Here is an 18,002-nt window from a genome sequence, read left to right on the forward strand (position 1 = left end):
CTATATATGCCCAATCTTAGGAGCAGATTCTGGTCAGATTTCTGAAGAAACATGGAATTTTCTGCAGTCTATATATGGTGGAGGGCCAGAAGTTATCCTACGACCTCCAGTTGTTCATGTTGATCCTGATATGCTACAAGCAGAAGAAAAAATTGAAGTAGAAACTCGATCTTTGTAATTTTGAGTAGCAGTGTTCCAATGAAATATTATTTTCACTTTCTTTAGCTTGTACACATTCAGAAACATTCCCTAAAGCATGTTTATTTTCTTGATTTTTCATCTCAGATTTACTCATTCTTACTGGGCATTATGGTAGAATATGTTAAAATGTGTAATATACTATAGGTGGGTATATGTAATGCTAAATAACTTACCATAAATTCTTTCAGTATAATATTTTTGAAAGCAAAGGAACAGATGTGATCAGTTGGTAAGTAGGTTATTTTTGATCTTTGTACAAGATCCATATCCAAATATCCTTTGGAATGTTGTAAATACTTTTGCTCTGAAAACCTTTTTCATTACCATAAGCCATCTTAACAGACTAATCTTTTTGGTTCTCCAGTACCTTAATTTGTTTAGTTTTTGATATGGGTTTGCATAATAGCCTATTTTAAAGTGAACGTAGAAGAAAGTTGTGAATTTCCTAAAGCTCAGGAAACATTAGGGTGTTTCTTATTTTGCACTGCAGCATATAAACTAGCATATTAAAATTTATAAACTTTTTTTTAATGTATCAAGGATGTATTTAGTTCTAGTGGAATTTGTCAGCAGATAACAGTAACTTATTGCCGCTTATATTGTAAAATGTTAAACTTCAATAACTATAAGCCTGAATAGTATTCAGTAATATAATTTAAAAAACTGTAGAGTTAGTTTAAGGCCACTTTTAATTTTGAGAGCATGAAGTGTGGAATGTGTCAATGAAGTTGTCGAAAAAGCTGAAACTACTTGCAAAATGATTTTTTAAATGATATACACAAAGCCTTTTTGAATAATGTAATATGTGCTGCTGTTTGCTTGATTATGTAATGTCAAAAGTTTTAATTATATTCCAAGTACAAAAGCATACTGGATGACAGTGAGAATGTTGAATAGCATTCATAATGGCTTTGTTTCAGTTTGGGGCAGCTACAACCACCCAAGCAATGTTGCTGAAATGAATTCAATAAAAATGATTTTAAAATGTTTGAGTCTTGAATTTATTTGATAGACTTGAGCTGAAGGTAGTAGAGCATGTGCCTAGTTGTAGTGCCCAGTTTAAACTCCAGTACTGCCAGATGATATTATTCAGAAATATGCAAATAATTCACTTTAATGTAGGGTGTTGTTTTGTTTTGGTGCTTGGGACTTGATTAGCTTTTTCACTCAAGTTTGGCACTCTAACACTTAGATCACAACCCTACTTTAACAAAAATTATTGTTACTGTAAAGGCAATGTACACAAGAGTTAGTTATACTCATATAAGTTGAATAATGAGTACTTTTTGACAGTGTCATCTCTTCTCATTTTCTCCCAGTTTTCCCCTATTGACCCCGCTCCCCACAAATGTACAGTTAATTTTCAACATTGTGTCTAGTATTACTGCTACATTAGGTCACCTTTTGTCCCACTATTTCTGTTTCTCCTTCAAACAGATAAACTTATATACAAAAGGTACAGAAATAAAGTGACAAAGGAGAAAATACAAAAAACAGAAAAAGCAATCATACGATCATATGTAGATCCAACACACATAGCCAGTTTAATTTAATATGCCTAAGGAATTTTTTGTTTTTGCTTTTATTACTGATAAATTGGAGGCAAGAGTCTCAGAGACTTTGCTGCCTAGACTAGCTTCAAACTGTGACCCTCTGGACTCAGCCCTAGCTGCCTGAGTAGCTAAGTAGTCGTATAGATGTTAGACACTGATACCCAACTTTCAGTATGGTTTTTTTTTGTTTTGTTTTTGATTGTGGGGCATGAACCCAGGGTCTGGGTGCTGTTCCTAGGCTCTTTTGGCTCAAGGCTAGTGCTCTACCACTTGAGCCACACCACTTCTGGTTTTTGACTGGTTAATTGGAGAGAAGTCTCATAGGGACTTTTCTGCTTGAGCTGGTTTTGAGGCATAATTCTCAGATCCCAGCCTTCTTAATAACCAGACTTATAGGCGTGAGACACTGACCAGCACCTGGCTGGCCTAAGATACAGAGCCAGGCAGGGAAATCATCTTTGTTGGTTTTCCACTCACATCTCTGATCTTAGTACAAAGAGTTATCAAGTAGGTTCAGTAAATTCTTTCAGCCAGGTGTTGTGGCATGGGCTTATAGTCCCAGCCACTCAGGAGGGTACTTAACTGAGCCCAAGAGTGAGGCCATAAAGAGATGTGTGTGGGGGCACTCACACACACATTTATCTGGCTTTGAAGCAGATTTTTTTTTTTTTGTGGGGGTGGGGGGCTGAAGGAAGAATTGGCTGTGAGGCTTGAACTAGGGCCCTGGTACTCTGAGCTCTTTCACTCAACGCTAGCACTTTTCCTACTTTGAGCCGCAGTGCCACTTCTTGTTTTCTGATAGTGAAGTAGAGATGAGAGTTTCATGGGGACTTTTAAGCCCAGGCTGGTTTCCAACTGACCTTCAGATCTCAGCCACTTGAGTAGCTAGGTATTACAGGTATGAGCCATGGGTGCCCAGCTGCATGAAGTTGATACTTTGACTCGAAGTGGAAATTAGAACAAATACAAGTAACCATTTAACCCATTTAATGACAGTTATTGGCAACAGAAGAAAAAAAAAGACAGGTATTCAATGGATTGAATAAAAAGGTAAAGCTTCAGACATAAGGAAAACAAAAGCAATGAAGTAGTACTTGGTAACTGGCAGTCTGGAGTTAATGGCCTTATCACTGATTTGCTATTTTTAAATTATAGACTGGGAAAGAGATTTAGGTCAGCATTTCCACAGCTCATCTTTGGTACTATCAACCCAAGGGAAAAGCTTATTCCATTAACAAATGCTGAGCTTTTCTGCTCGTTCACAACTGATAAATGTGGCAGCGGAGACATGCGGAATGTGGGCTGTGTGGGGAATTGACCCCAGGGCTTTATTTATGTGAAAGCACATGATTTACGGCACAAGCCTTTTTATACATTTTGGACAGTATTTATTGAGCACTGTATTAAGTCAGGCACTTTTCTGGGAAATGACCATGAGTAAAAGTTACTGAGCACCATCTTCAATGATACTATGTCTCTGCACAAATTAGCAGAGATCATGACCACTTTTCATACAAGATAAAGGAGTTTATTAATGGCGACCGGAACCAGGCCAATGCCAGTGCCGGAAAGAAATTCGGATCTCCAGAGAGGGGAAATTTTTTTTTCCCCACAAGTCGGTTACAGAAGAAATATAAGTATCGATCAGACATACAAAAAGGTCTGGTGTGCTGACAGCAACTTCAGACCAGGCGGGCACTTGGTAAATTGTGGTGAAATCACATCCTGTCACTTACCCCTCTCTACTGCATTTAAAATAACGCCTTGAAGGCTTCTGCCTATCCATAGAGATAGCCCCACCTAGTCTTCCCCAATCTACATTCCAGGAACAGCCCCAACCGGGACACTTCCTGGCTACTCTACTCTGAAAGTGCCTTTGCTAGGAGTAACCTTTTTACTTCAGGTGAACACAACACTGACCAGATGTGCAGTTGAGGTTTCCTTGAATTCCGGGGCCCGCTGGCTGTCTCTTAGCTATCTGGATCAAGATTCTGCCACTTGAGCCGCAGCTCTACTTCTGGGTTTTCTGCCAGGATCTTCCTGTCTGTGCTGGCTTCGAACCCCAGATCTCAGGCTCCCGGGTCGCGAGGATTTCAGGCGTGAACCCCGGGCGCCTGGCTTAAAGTTGAGGTTTATGGTAAAGGGCACAGAGGTAGAAGGGGACCTGAACTCCCACACCCAGCGTCGCTGAGTTGCATCTGAGGGAAGGGGCTCAGTTGGAGACGGAAAGGGAACCGCAGGAAGGGAGAGCCGGAAAGGCGAGCGAAGGGCCGGCGCGGCCCCGGGGCATCAGCACGCCCCACGGCTAGGGGCGGAGGAGCGGTGGACTCGGCACACACCCGCGTGCGGGAACCGACGGCTGACGCCGGGCTGGCACGGCCAGGCCGCGAGCGCAGCCCGGGGGGAGCGGAGGGACGCCCCGGGACCCGCCCTCTGGGGACCCCGCCTGGCCTCCGGGCGAGGCGAGGGCGGGGGCCCTTGAGGCGGGGAGCGGGGGGCCGCGGCTGGGGAGCGCGGCGCGGCGGTGCACGGGCCGCGGTTACCAGCAGGCGGTGTAGTGAGCGCGCCGGCGGCGGCCGCCGCCACCACCCGCCCGCCCGCCCGCTCGCTCGTCGGTCCCAGCTAGGAGAGAGGAGGGGACCGGAAGGAGCCGCTGGTGCTGCGGGAAGTAGCAGGAGCGGGAGGCGGGGACCCACCTGGAAGCGCCGCGGCGCCGCTGTGGAGCTTCCTGCGGCGGCGGGCACTCGAGCCAGTGCGGTGGCGGGGGCGGAGAGCGGCCGCGGCGGCGGCGCCTTCCGGAGTGGCCCGTGGTGGCCGGCCCCGCGAGAGAGGTGAGCAGGCGCTCGGGGCACGTGGCGGGGGGCCGGCCGGTCGGCGCGGGGGAAGGAGAAGAGAAGGGGAGAGCGCCCGGGGGAACGTTCGGCTCTGAGACCCGGATTGGGAGCCGAGTGGCGGGAGGGGGTGGGCTGTGTGGAGAAGGAGGAGGCGGCGGCGGCGGAGCCCCCACGTGGGGCCGGGGTGCGCGCGCACGCGCGGGCGAAGGGAGAGCGCGAGGGCTCGCAAGAGGGCGTCGGGCCCGCGCGCGCGCGTCCCCGGGAGCGGCGCACGTGACGGGCACGCGGAAAGTCCGTCTCCACGTGACACGCAGGGGAGGCCGGCTGAGGTAGAGAGACTGGTTCGTGGTGTAGAACCCAAGTCCCCAGCGCTCCTAGGAAGGTGGCTTGTTGTTCCTCCCGACCGGAAGACGAGGGAGAGACAGGAAGGGAAGGCGGAAAGGTCTTCCTACCTCTCAGTGTCTTACACGTTTCTTCCAGTTCATGAAGCACTTTTTAAATTCCGGAGTACTGACTTTTCTCTACCGCCATGTTGGTTGTAGAGGAAGCTCGCGAGAGGCGAGTGGGTTTGTATCGCGAGGTTTCTCGGCTCTCGCGGGACCTTGTTGGCAGAGCAGTTGTCCTGGATGGCGGAGCCTTGGGTTCCGGGGGTCTGGGACCCACAACTCTTTCGACCAGGCAAGTTGTCAGGGAGGGGCCGGGGCGAGCGCCTCCGGCCGCGGGGAGACGTTGCAGCGTCGGCTTTCCCCCGCTCGGGCAGGGAGCGCAGTGAGTCCGTGGAGGGGGCCGGTCCTTCCCCGCTCCCCGCGGGCGCCCCGCCACCTGCAGAAGCGAACGTTAGCGACCCCCGGGCCCGGGCTGCACCCCGCGCCGGCGCTCGTCCCGCCGGGTTCCGCGTGCCGCGTGTCCGGAGCCGCGCCCACGCCGCGTGACGCCCCCCCCCCCCCGCCCCGGTGGATCCGGCTCCGCGCACTTCCATCCCTCCTCCCTGTCACTTGTTTGCCTGCTTCCCATCCCCACAGCGTCCCCGATCCGAGAGCCGTCCGGTCGCCCGATTCCTGCGGGGATTCGAGCGCCCTCCACTCGCGTAGAGTCGGAGCCCCGTCCCCTCTTGTCCTGGGCAGCCTCGGCTCTCCTGCGGCCGGTGATAGTGTCCTCCTCGCCCGGACTTGGTGTTCATGGCAACTTCGGGCCGTATCGGGAGAGTGCCGGGTGTCTCTCTGACAGTTACCGGAGAGGTCAGAGTAAAATCGCTCTTTTAATCATTAAGGGTTTCTTGTAATTATTGACCAGGCTGTGATTACTTCTGCGTTCCCGAGGCTGCCATGTTTGAGGTTAGGAATTTTTGATGTGATTTTTACTTCACGTGTTGAAATTAATCGTTTCAGATCTGATTCTTAAAAGCATACTTCTTATAAACTTCGGATCAAGTTTTAGCTCTTTTTTTTTTTCTCCTGAGAGGGTTTTTTTTCTCTTAACATCATGATCAGAAATGAATTGACCTACCCTATACTTTTACTTTTGATTTCTTTGTTGCTCACCCAGTGTTTTGAGTTTTATCTAGTATTGGGAGTGGGAGAGTTAATTACATGGCTGTTCAGTTAGGTGATTCGTGTGTTGTTTGTGTTTTTAAGCTACGAAAGTGTTGTTTGCCTTCACACTTAGTACATAGCATAGTAGAGGTTCCTAGTCAGACCCTGTTACAAAGTTCCCGCCTAGATTTTAAAATCAGTAATCACTCTCTGCGGATATTTTCCATATTTTATTTTCGTTGGAGAGGAGAAACTTAAAAGGCCATTTAGTTACATGGTATACTAGCACAGCATTCGCAATTGGAAAGTTTTCTAATTCGGTTGATATAGTGATAAATGACTACTGTTAAGATTCAGTTGTATAGTTAATATTTGTCCTCTATACTTGCATTACTTATGTGTTCCAAAAGAACTCAGGTGTATATACAGGGGTTTTTCTATAAGTTTTAAAAATGTCATTTCAGTTAATAATTCTGATCTTATAATTTAATGAACCTTAACGAGAGACAGGTAGCTATAACAGCAGTTAATAAAAATATGTACATTTACTTAAAATATGCTGAACAGCTTTCATTTTGTGATTATTCCCCTCCCCCCCAAAAAAACTTCAAAAGTAATTTTGTTATTGTTTCTTTATTTTGAGACAAGATAAAATAGCCTAGGCTGGCCTAGGAGTCAGGATCCTTTCTTCTCAGCTACTGGGTGCTGAAATGTATGCATTATAGCACCTGGCTCAGGTTTTATCGGAACTGTCAGATGAAAAAAACAACAACAGTGTACACTTTAAAAAAATTGAAAAAGTACAAATAGGATTGTTGAGGATAGGAGTTTTGAGAGATGAGATCTGAGAAAGGAGATACACCACATAAATTAATATTGAAATGGAATTATAGATTTTGTAGAGATCATTAGAATGTAGGTTGACAATGAGACAAGTCACAACACAATAGGTAAGCTTATAATAAAAGGAAACTTGAGTGGGCCAGAATTCGGAAAGAGTTAGACTTATTAAAGTATTTAAGACTTAAAGACTTAAGACATATATTTATATTTTTTCAGATACTTAAAAAAAAGACAATTGTGTACAGACTACCAGAATTACTAGATAGTGTCTGTAGTAAAAGTTGGCAGCTGAAGTTTATATTTATTTGAAACTTGGAATTATTTGGAAAAGTAACATTTGTTAAGTACATTTAATTAGTAGAAATAGGAAATTGAACTTGTGATTGAAAACATGTGATTGAAAGTCACACTTCTGCGTTTACAAAAGTATGTACATAAGCTTAGAATTGGTCCTTTGTTACTCTTCTGTGCATCTGATCTATGCATGTTAAACTTTTGTTTTCTAGATGGTTTAGAGTTCATAAACTCTAAACTTTTATAAACTGTTATTGGTAGTGTTTTAAAAGTTACCCATTTTTATGTACACTAATTTATTTGAAGTTAACAGTGATAATGTATGATTTATTTGTGCTCATGATGACATTTCTTAAGCCACGAACTGCTAATTTCCAGAATTTTTTTTTTTTTGAGGGGTGGCAGCCTTGGGACATGAACTCAGGGCCTAAGCACTGTCCTTGGGCTTTCTCAAGGGTAGAGCTTTGCTATTTCTTGCCACAGCACCACGTCCAGCATTTTTTTTTTTTTCCTATGTATTTGGTACCAAGGAATTGAACCTGGGTCTTGGTGCATGCTAGGCAAGCAATCTACCACTAGGCCAAACCCTGCCCCCCTTTTTATTGTAATTAATAGAAGGGTTATATTAATTCACCAGATAGAAGGCTCATTACTTCACAAACATTGATACCCTTCTCATGTTTTTGTCCCCATTTCCCTCTCCCCACCCCCACCCCTCATCTTGTTTTCCGCCTTCCCTATCCAATTTCAAATAAGCAAATGAACATACAGTATACTAGATAACAAGGTAAGATATTGTGACAATATGAGATAACCAAGGGACAACAAAAGAGATGAAAAATGCCATAGTATATTAAGAACAACAGTCACACATTATATGGATCTTGTTTCCATATCCTGGAGGTCCTTTCATTTAGCTTCCTCCTATATGGCCTTATGTATCCAGGTTTTGCCCTGTTGTAAACCTCTACTAGGAGAGTCCAAGGTTTATACATTATGACAAATGAGCCTATGTTCCTTTTGAGTCTGGCTTACTTCACTGTGGTTTTTTTCCAAGTCTTTCCATTTCCTTACAAATGGGGCGATGTCCTTCTTTTTGATGGCAGCATAGAATTCCATTGTGTATAAATCCACATCTTGTTGATCCAATAATCAACTGAGGGGCATCTGGGTTGGTTCCATATCTTTGCTATGGTAAATAGTGCTGCAATGAACATCGTTGGCATCTCCCCTCCCCCCCCCCCCCCCCCCGTTTTTGTTTTTTTTTTTTTTGTCCGTCATGGGGCTTGGACTCTGGGCCTGGGAACTATCCTTGGACACATTTTGCTCAAGGCTAGAGCTGTGCCACTTGAGCCACAGCGCCACTTCCAGCTTTTTCTGTGTATATGGTGCCCAGGGCTTTGTGCATGGTAGGCAAGCTCTGTACCTAGGCTATGCTCCCAGCCCTTCCTTTTTTTTTTTTAAAACCAGTCCATGAACTTAGGGCCTGAGCACTCTCTTTGAGCTTTCTCAAGGCTAGAGCTCTACCACTTGAGTCATAGCATCACATCCAGCCTTTTCTGTGTATGTGGTACTGAGGAATCTAAAACCCAGATCTTCAAACTCCCGGCCCCATGCAGTTACTTTAAAAGCACTAATTTCAACACTTGAGACATGCTCATCTATAGAGTGTTTTCTTTTTTAAATTGTCAGGGTTACAGTAACATTCATAAGGGAGGGAGTACATTACTTCTCAAACACATCGCTTCCCATATTTTTATCCCACTTTACACCCCCCCACTCCATAGACTTTTCTCAGCATACACAAGCCCCTGAATTTAAATTCTAGTAAGTACTATACGATAAACACAACAAAAAAATTTAAAAACAAATTTTTTAGGAGTAATCTATAAGGAATAGTTACTGGAAGACTGATTTCTGTAATATAGATATGGTGCAAATTTCTGTTAATATTCTGATAATACTAAAAATATATATGTATTTTTGTGCAAACATGTATGCATACAGATATATATCATGTCAGTGTTCAACTTTTTCTCTGAATCTGTACTGTTCACCTGTTTGTTTTTTCTTTTCTGATACTCTTTCTCATGTAGGTTTGTTATTTTGGTTTTGGTTTTGGTTTTCTCAAAGATAAGTGAGTTGAGTAACTCCCGGAGGGCATTACTGATACATGATGTAGTCAGACTACTCATTTACTGCTTTTTTTGGTAGGGCAGCATGGCCTAGAATGCTCATCTTTCTTTATAGGAGGATTATAGCCACTAGGATCACAGCTGTGCTCCATCATGCCCTGTCTTTTTTTTTTTTTCCCTTGGGCCTGGGCACTGTCCTTTGACACTTTGCTCAAGGCTAGTGCTCTGCCACTTGAGCCACAGCCCCCCTTCTGTCTTTTTCTGTGTATGTGGTACTGAGGAACCAAATCCATGCATTGTGCATGCTAGGCGTCTGTCATTAAGCCACATTCTTGCCTCCCCTCCTTTTTTTTTAACTTGTTATGTTTAAAAATTATAGGTTATTAAAGTTTGAAATCATGACCTTGGACTTACTGGGCAGGCACTTTATCATTTAAACAATGCCTCTAATTCTGATACTACTTTTTAAAAATTGGATCATGCATCTGGTATTTGTTGAGTGCTACTCATCGTAGTTCATTTGAAACATAAGAGACATTCTGGGCATTGATCTGACCCTTCTAGACAATCATAACCTAAATAGTTATGATACGCTTTATGAGAGGGATACATACAGTTTGAGAAATGTGATTGTGCAATTTACTTATGTGAAAATCAGGTATACTTATGCAAACTAAGATGAAGGCAACATTATTAGGTAATAAAGTCTTTGGACTGTCTTTATATATGTAGTCCATTCATCAGAAATGGTTATGTGGCACATGATTGTACTTTTATTTCAAAACTACCAATTTGAAGTAGCACACCAAAGTGAAATCATAGGGTAGGCATACATGAAGTAAGACACAGCAGAAATGTTTTATTTCAAGAAAGGAAAAATTATTAAAAATAGATGGAACTATAGAATATATATATATATATATATATATATATATATATATATATATATTTTGGTTATGGGGCTTGAACTCTGGGCCTGGGCGCTGTCCCTGAGCTCTTCAGCTCAAGGCTACTGCCCTACCCTTAAACCACAGTTCCACTTCCATTTTCTAGTGATTAATTGGAGGTGAGTCTCCTGGCTTTGTATTGCCCAATCTGGCTTTGAACCGTTAGATCTCAGCCTTCTGAGTAGCTAGGATTACAGGCATGAGCCATGGCTAGAAATAGATGGAACTATAGAATAATGTTTTAAGGCTATTAAGATAGAACTCCTATAACTATTAACCCCTGAGAAAATTAAATTTTTATATAATATAGTAGTTAATTTATCTCAAAAAGCTTAATCATAAATAAATTTATTCTAGGTTTAAGGAAGTAGTAAGAAATTCCTCTTGAGAAGATCATTAATTACCTTTTTTTGTCTTAAATAAAAAAAATTCAATAATTTCTCCTCCTCCTCCTCCTCCACCACCTCCACCTCCACCTTCTCCTCCTCTTCCTCCTTCTCCTTTTTCTTCTTTTTCTTTTTCTTCTTTTTGCCAGTCTCAGGCTTGAGCTCAGGATCTGATCACTGTCCTTGGGCTTTCTCAAGGCTAGAACTCTACGACTTGAGCCATAGCACCACTTACAGCCTTTTCATGCATGCCAGGCAAGCACTTTACCACTAGGCCAAACTCGGGCCTTAATAATTTCTTTGTAAAAAAATTTTATTGTTGGCATAATGTATGAAGAAGTTACAGTTACATTTGTCAGGTAGTTGGTACATTACTTCTCAAACATTGATACCAGTTCTCATGTTTTTGCCCCCATTTCCCACCCCCTCCCAGTCATCTTGTTTTTCCCCCTTATTTCAAATAAACATATATACAATATACCAGGTAACAAAATTAGATACAGTAACCACATGAGATTAACAGTATGGGGGGGAAAGAGAAAAGAAACAACGTAGTATATTAAGAACAACAATAAAAAACCTAGCTTTTTACATTTACATTTTGCATTACATTTTAGCTAGGTACTGGTGGCTCAGGAGATTGAGAATTTTAATTCCCAGTTTGAAGACAGCTGGGGCAAATAAGACAGTGAGGTGTTTATTTCCTGTTAACCCATAGACACCCAAATGTGGCTCAGGTGAGTAAAAGGCCAACCAAGAGTGTGAGTCCCTGAGTTTAAGCCCCAGTACTAGCATGCTTATAGATACATACAAACCAACAAAAACAAAACAGAAAAAACGAGTTATATTTCAGTTTTCTGGAAAAACTGACTTGTAGTATTCTGTATGTGAAACTAACAACTAAAAGTGGTATATGGAATTTGTTGTACCGTTTTTACCTTTCATTTGATATTTTAAGAGATTATCTTTTTAACAAGGCTCTCCTATATTACACCATATGTAATAAGCAACCAGTTGCCTACACACTAGCATATTTGCTAATGAATGATTTAATAAAGTGACTGATTAGAATTAGGAAATGTCCAGTCTATGTGATTTAGTTCTGTAGCTGAAAGTCTCTACCTTTAGTATAACTAGATGTCCCAAGGTAAGAAATGTTTCATTTTGTAACGAATCATCTTTGCTGTTTTGCTGGTGTTCTTGTAATGTTTTCTCTAAACATTATGCTCCCTTCAGGGATAGAATGGTTTGGTAGTGTTTGACTCAGGAATATATATTATAGTGATTTCAAAGGGTTGGCTTGAGGACTTTAAATCTTGGAAATTAATACAGCCTTTATTAACAGCTTGGTATTGTTTCCTTGATATTAAAATTAACATATATTTGCTGACAGGACTTTTTTTAACCTGATCCTATTAGATAATGACACTTTCATATTCTCATGATTTTAATAACTACTAAAATAAATGGTTGTGCAGATGCATATTCTTCTAGCTTTTTTTTGTTGTTTGGATATGTAAGTAACTGTGGAGAAACTTCCTATTTATACGGAGTGTTTCCCATGTTCAGTGTTACTTCCTTTGGGTTATTGTCATGATTTTTTTCCCCTTGTTTTTGGTCAGTCGTTTGCTTGAAATCTGGGCATGGGTGCTGTCCCTAACCTCTTCAGCTCAAGTCTACCACTCTACTACTCGAGCCACAGCACCACTTCTGGTTTTCTGATGGTTACTTGGAGATAAGAGTCTCACAGCCATGGGTGCACCTCTGGCTTTGAACCTCAATCCTTAGATCTCAGCTTCCTGAGTAGCTAGGATTACAGGTGTGACTCACTGGTGCTGGGCCTTGAAAGTGGTAAAAACCACTAAAAAGGTACATTTTAAATTCTCTTAAGCATGTTATTACTTCAGTTACCAAAGAGATAAATTTATTATCCCAGTGGAGTACTCGTTCTGAACTTTGTCAACATATATTTATAAACATTTCATAAGGTATGCAGTATACTTTTCCTCTTTCTTTCCTCCCCCCCCCCCTTCTCTCTTTTTTTTTTTGTGGGTCATGGGGCTTGAACTTGGCCTGGGCGCTGTTCACCTCAAGGCTACCACCCTATCCTTGAGCCAAGCCCCACTTCCTATTTTCTAAAGGTTAATTGCAGTTCCTTTTGTGCCTGGGCTGGCTTTGAACCTTGATCCTCAGATCTCAGCCTCCTGAGTAGCTAGGATTACAGTTATGAGCCACCTCCCCAGCTGCCACTTTCTTTACTACAGAAGTAATACATATCTGTATTTCCCTTGTTAATTTGTAAGAGTTTAAAAATTAATGTAATTAAGCCAGGCGGGGTGGCTCCTAACTACTCAGGAGGCTGAGATCTGAGGATCAAGGTTCAAAGCCAGACTTGGCACAAAAGGACTGAGACTCTTATCTCCAATTAACCTCTAGAAAAATGGGAAGTGGGGCTTGGCTCAGCGGTAGGGTGGTAGCATTCAGCTGAAGGGCTCAGGGACAGTGCCCAGGTCCAGGGGTAGGGTGGTAGCCTTGAGCTGAAGGACTCAGGGACAGCCCAGGCCTAGCTCAAGCCCCATGACCTACAAAAAAAGAAAAAAAATTAATGTAATGAAATACCATAGTATACTTTTGTTCTGGTGATCACATGAAATTCCCCCTTCTCTAGAAATGTAAAAATAAACAATACTGATTTAATGCTGTTCAGTTTTTTCTAAGTGAATAAATCAAACTTTTTTCAACTTCATTTAGCATTGACTTAAAATGAAAATCTAAAATACTTTCCTCAAAATTAGTAATTGTTTCAGCTCTATTAAATATGCTTTATTTTCCTTGTTTTGTCTGCTTTATTTTTACTAAAGTGTTGATATGCTATATCAAACTTTAACAAATACATTAATGCTGATCATAGATGATTTTCATGACTTGTTTAAGATTATTTGCTTCTAGTTTTCTTTTTATTGTGACAGTTGTTTTCATATTGATTATTAGGGCATTTACTAATTAAGGATAATAAAGCTCAATCTTTATAAAACTGTTTTTATAATTTATTTTCTTAACAGCTAAAACTTTTAAATAGTTTTGAGATAGCTTAGTGATAGAGCACAAGCTTTAATATAAGCAAAGCTGTGGGCCCAATCTTCAGCACCAAAAGAATAAGAAGAAAAGAAAGAATTCATTTCCCATACTTTAGAATTAGCAGTTTCTCCTTTGTTGAGTAGAAATAAAAAAATTATAGCACTATTTAAGAGTGCACACTAGAGATAGAAGAATTAGTGTAAAATTAACTTCTAAAATCAATTTAGGATATTTGCTTTTTAAAATTTTTAAGTATTTTCAAACAGGGTCTTCCTAATTTTCCCAAATTGGCCTTAAGGTCCTCTTATCTTGGACTTCTGAGTAGCTGGGATTACAGGGTGCCATTATGTCTAGCCTAGCGGGTTTCCTTTATTAAACAGTAATACATAACCTGATATCATATGTGTATGCATTTAGTGAAAAAGTATTATAAGATTCAGGTTTCAGACAGTACTGCTGTCAGTTGTACAGGATGGCAATATGATATATTTAATGGAATTTAATAATGAAAAAGAAATTTCAGGTTAGAATTGAGAGGGCCTTTCATGCCAGAGAGCATTTTTAGTATTGAAAATACCTGCTATTTACTAGAATTTCTTTATTTTATGCAGTAATTGATAAACACTTTATAAAAAGAGGTACTATGCTTTTATATCATAAAACTGCTGACTCCAAAGCTTGTTGATTTATTAATGATTTCTGCATTTTCTATGCTAATGACCTTAATGGTAGCAAGAAAGGCCATGTTTAAGTAATTTTCTTGAGTGTAAAACAATAAATACTTCAAAACCATGTGTCCTGTTTTTGGAGATTAAAGATACAGATGAGAAACTTGATAATGAAATTTCTACCTTGGATTATAATGGCGAAGGACATGATTTATACCTATTCCTACTAGAATTTTGCTCTCTTGCAATGAATGAATTGCTTTAGACAAGTTCATGTAAGTGTTAATAGAAAATAGAAGTTGTTAAAGTTTGAAGTTTAAGGAAAAATGATCCTACTATTCTTCCTCATTAGAAAGCAGGTTTACATTTCATAAATAAAGTGAAGTAAGGCTTTTAGTTAGGTTGGTTGGTTGACAGCTATCAAGATTATTTTTCCTGGAGGTTGTGTGTATGTATGTTTGTGAGATTTACTTACTGGCAGCCCTTGAAGAAGGGTATACTATTTTTCTGTTAACTTTTCACCCCTTAACATACCCCCCTTATTCTGAGATTGAACCTAGGACTTCTCACATATGCTGTGTAAGCCGACTAACACCCAACTAGATCATCAAGCTCCCTAAAAATCAATTATCTTTTTTTGAACTGCCCTTATTAAATACATATTTTTATGTTGGTTTTACATAATGTAAAAAAAATTTTTTTTGGTCAGTTGTGGGGCTTGAACTCTGAACCTGGGCACTGTTCCTGAGCTCTTTGGCTATACCACTTGAGCCACAGTGCCAATTGTGGTTTTCAATTGGAGGTAAGAGTATCATAGACTGCCTGGGCTGGCTTTGAACAGTGAGGCTCAAATCTCAGCCTTTTGAGTAGCTAAGATTACAGGTGTGAGCTACAGTGTCTGGCTAAAATGTTTCTTTTTGGGGGAAGAAATTTCCTGCCTGTTTTAAAAAGATAAAACTATTATTCAGATATTAAGTTCTCATATGCTCAGTGAAGTTTCCTAGTCTAAGAATCAAGAGTATCATTAAGCCTCCAGAAACTTCTTGTGTCCTTTTTTTCTGGTTTTTAAACATCTTTGCCTGCCACAAGGAAACCACCATTTATGTCCAGGACAATACAATAATTGTTTGCTTGTGAGCATAGAATCATAGTATGTTCTGTTTTGTGTCTCTCCTCAACATGACATTTAGCCTGAAAATCCTACAGTTCAATCTGATTTATACAGCACTATTGACTGATATTTTACTCATGATTGCCCTAAAAGTTTTGAAGAACTAGGAGAAGACGTCAAAGAAGATCATTCTTTGTTTTTGGACTGTAGTGGAACTTGTTTCCATTTTTGTACTGTTTAAGTACACAGTATATTTTAAGTTTTTGTCATTAATGGCTTATGTACTTCATCTGTCTCTCCTTTCAAATCCCACTTAAAATTTTTGTTTTGAAAACTACTGTACAGTATTCCTGGCTAGCTAATGCCTTTTTGAACTTTTATTACTTGGTAGCTTGCATTTCATTCTTTGAATTCTTCAGCCAATGATTTCTGTCCTAGTTTTTATGATAGCCTGTAGTTTTAGTTACTTCAAAGAATGTTGAAAGCTCAGTCTCCCCCACCTAGAAATAATCTTGATTTAAAATTAAGCCATTTTACTTTCAAAGTATTTATATTTATGATCGGTATTACAATATGGCATGAAAATTATAAAATCAGATTATAGGCTACTATAGAAGTGGTCTATAATAAGAATCTTACTTAGCATTTCTTTTTAGGCAGCTTTAAGTGCAACTTTACCAAGAATTCTTTAATATATTCTTCTCATTTTACCTCATGTATATAATTTCTGATTCATTGACTGACTGACTGACTGCTGGCCCTGGGGATTGTACTCATGGCTTATGTGTTGTGTCTAAGGTGCTTTTGCTCTACTACTACTTGTTGCAGTTTCACTTCCAGTTTTTATTTTGATTGCTTTTTTTAGAGGCAAAAGTCTTTGGAATTTTCCTACCCTAACTAGCTTCCAACTTCTGTCCTCAGATCTTAGTCTCTTGAGTAGCTAAGATTATAGGCATGAGCCACTTGTGCCCTCCAGCTTTCTTTAATAGGATTTCATATGATTTCATAGTGAAAGATTTACTGCTATACATCTGTGCATATTTTTTCCAATATGTCTTATTGTTAGTCTGGTGATACACTTAATACCCTTATAGCAAATTTGATTATTTGCAGTGTTTGTTAGAACCAATATATTTAAATGACTAGTAGAAAAGATAACTTTGTTCAAGAATAGTACGTATATTTCATGACCTATATTTCTAGACTCAACTTTTATTTTTGCTAAGCTTTTTTTGAGTGTGTGTGTGTGGGGGGGGTGGGGGTCATGGGGCTTGAACTCTGGGCCTGGGCACTGTCCATGAGCTCTTCAGCTCAAGGCTACCGCCCTACCCCTTGAGCCAACAGCCCTATTTCCCATTTTCTAGTAATTAATTGGAGATAGGAGTCTCATGTTCTTTAGTGCCCGGGCTGGCTTTGAACTGCAGTCCTCAGCTCTCAGCTTCCTGAGTAGCTAGGATTTCAGGCATGAACCACTGTGGCCGGCCGCTAAGCTTTTTTAAAAGTTAAGTTTTACACAAGTCATGTTCTGATGGCTCAGGCCTGTAATCCTAGCTACTCAGGTGGCTGAGATCGGAGAGTCACAGTTCAAAGCCAGCCAGGGCACGAGAGTCAGTGAGATCCTTATCTCTGATTACCCCCAGAAAAAGGAAATGGCGTTTTGGCTCAAAGTGGCAGAGCGCTAGCCTTGAGCTGAAGGGCTCCTCACCACCATCCAAAAAAAAAAAAATTAATATTACACAAGATTTAGCTTAATTTTTAGCAACAATTCATTTGCTCTCTGGGCTTGATGTACTGAGATTTGAACTGGGGATTAGAAGTTAATAAGCAGGAGTCTCTTGTCATCTTTGGGAGGAACATTATCTTCTGAATGAACACTGAGCTCCTTACCAGTTTGGATAATGTGTGCGTGTCCAGAGAGACAGACTGGAGATTTAAACCTAGGACTTCGAACAAGCATTAAGCTACACATCAGCCTATTCTGTTAGTGAGCTAGCCAGCATTTTCTAGTGTTGTATATTGCATACATAGCTGGATTTTTGGCAGACTTTTACCAGGGAAAGTGTGTGTGTGCGTGTGCGTGCGTGCGCAGGGCTTGAACTCAGGACCTTACACTTTCATTTGGCTTTTCTGTTGCTCTATCACTTAAGCCACACTTTCATTTCCAGCTTGTTTGTTGGTTAGTTGGAGATAAGTCAATTTTTCTGGGGCCCTATTAAATGAATTCAGGTTTAATTCAAAAACAGCAAAATAGTTACATGATAATAGAACTAAGTGGTGTTAATTTCAAAGAGACTTAGGCTTGAAGGCTTATTCCCGTCACTTTTTTTTTGGTCTGGTGTGCGACTTGAACTCTAGGCCTAGGTCCTGTCTCTGAGCTCTTCAGCTCAAGGCTACTGCCCCACTCCTTGAGTCACAGCACC

The 18,002-nt window shown here is 40.8% G+C and overlaps 2 protein-coding genes across 7 annotated transcripts in view; both read left to right on the forward strand.

Annotated features, from left to right (window-relative positions):
* Usp33 (ubiquitin specific peptidase 33) overlaps nt 1-1,186 on the forward strand; it is a 62,020-nt gene extending 60,834 nt beyond the window's left edge. For all 3 annotated transcript variants that reach the window (XM_090334582.1, XM_090334583.1, XM_090334581.1), the window contains exon 24: nt 21-1,186. In XM_090334582.1, coding sequence (XP_090190708.1) covers nt 21-178 — 158 coding nt within the window. In that variant the 3' untranslated portion in view covers nt 179-1,186. The remainder of the gene's footprint in view (nt 1-20) is intronic.
* Nucleotides 1,187-4,515: 3,329 nt separating this feature from the next.
* Nucleotides 4,516-18,002, forward strand: part of Zzz3 (zinc finger ZZ-type containing 3) — an 85,864-nt gene continuing 72,377 nt past the window's right edge. For 3 of the 4 annotated variants that reach the window (XM_090334585.1, XM_090334587.1, XM_090334588.1), the window contains exon 1: nt 4,516-4,585. The gene's annotated coding sequence lies outside the window, so the exon portion shown is untranslated. Of the gene's footprint in view, nt 4,586-5,584; nt 5,827-18,002 lie in introns of those variants that run through there. The other variant, XM_090334586.1, reaches the window with a different exon arrangement.

Source organism: Megascapheus bottae, chromosome 6 (assembly GCF_031878675.1).
Source record: "Megascapheus bottae isolate mThoBot1 chromosome 6, mThoBot2.hap1, whole genome shotgun sequence".
Lineage (NCBI taxonomy): Eukaryota > Metazoa > Chordata > Mammalia > Rodentia > Geomyidae > Megascapheus > Megascapheus bottae.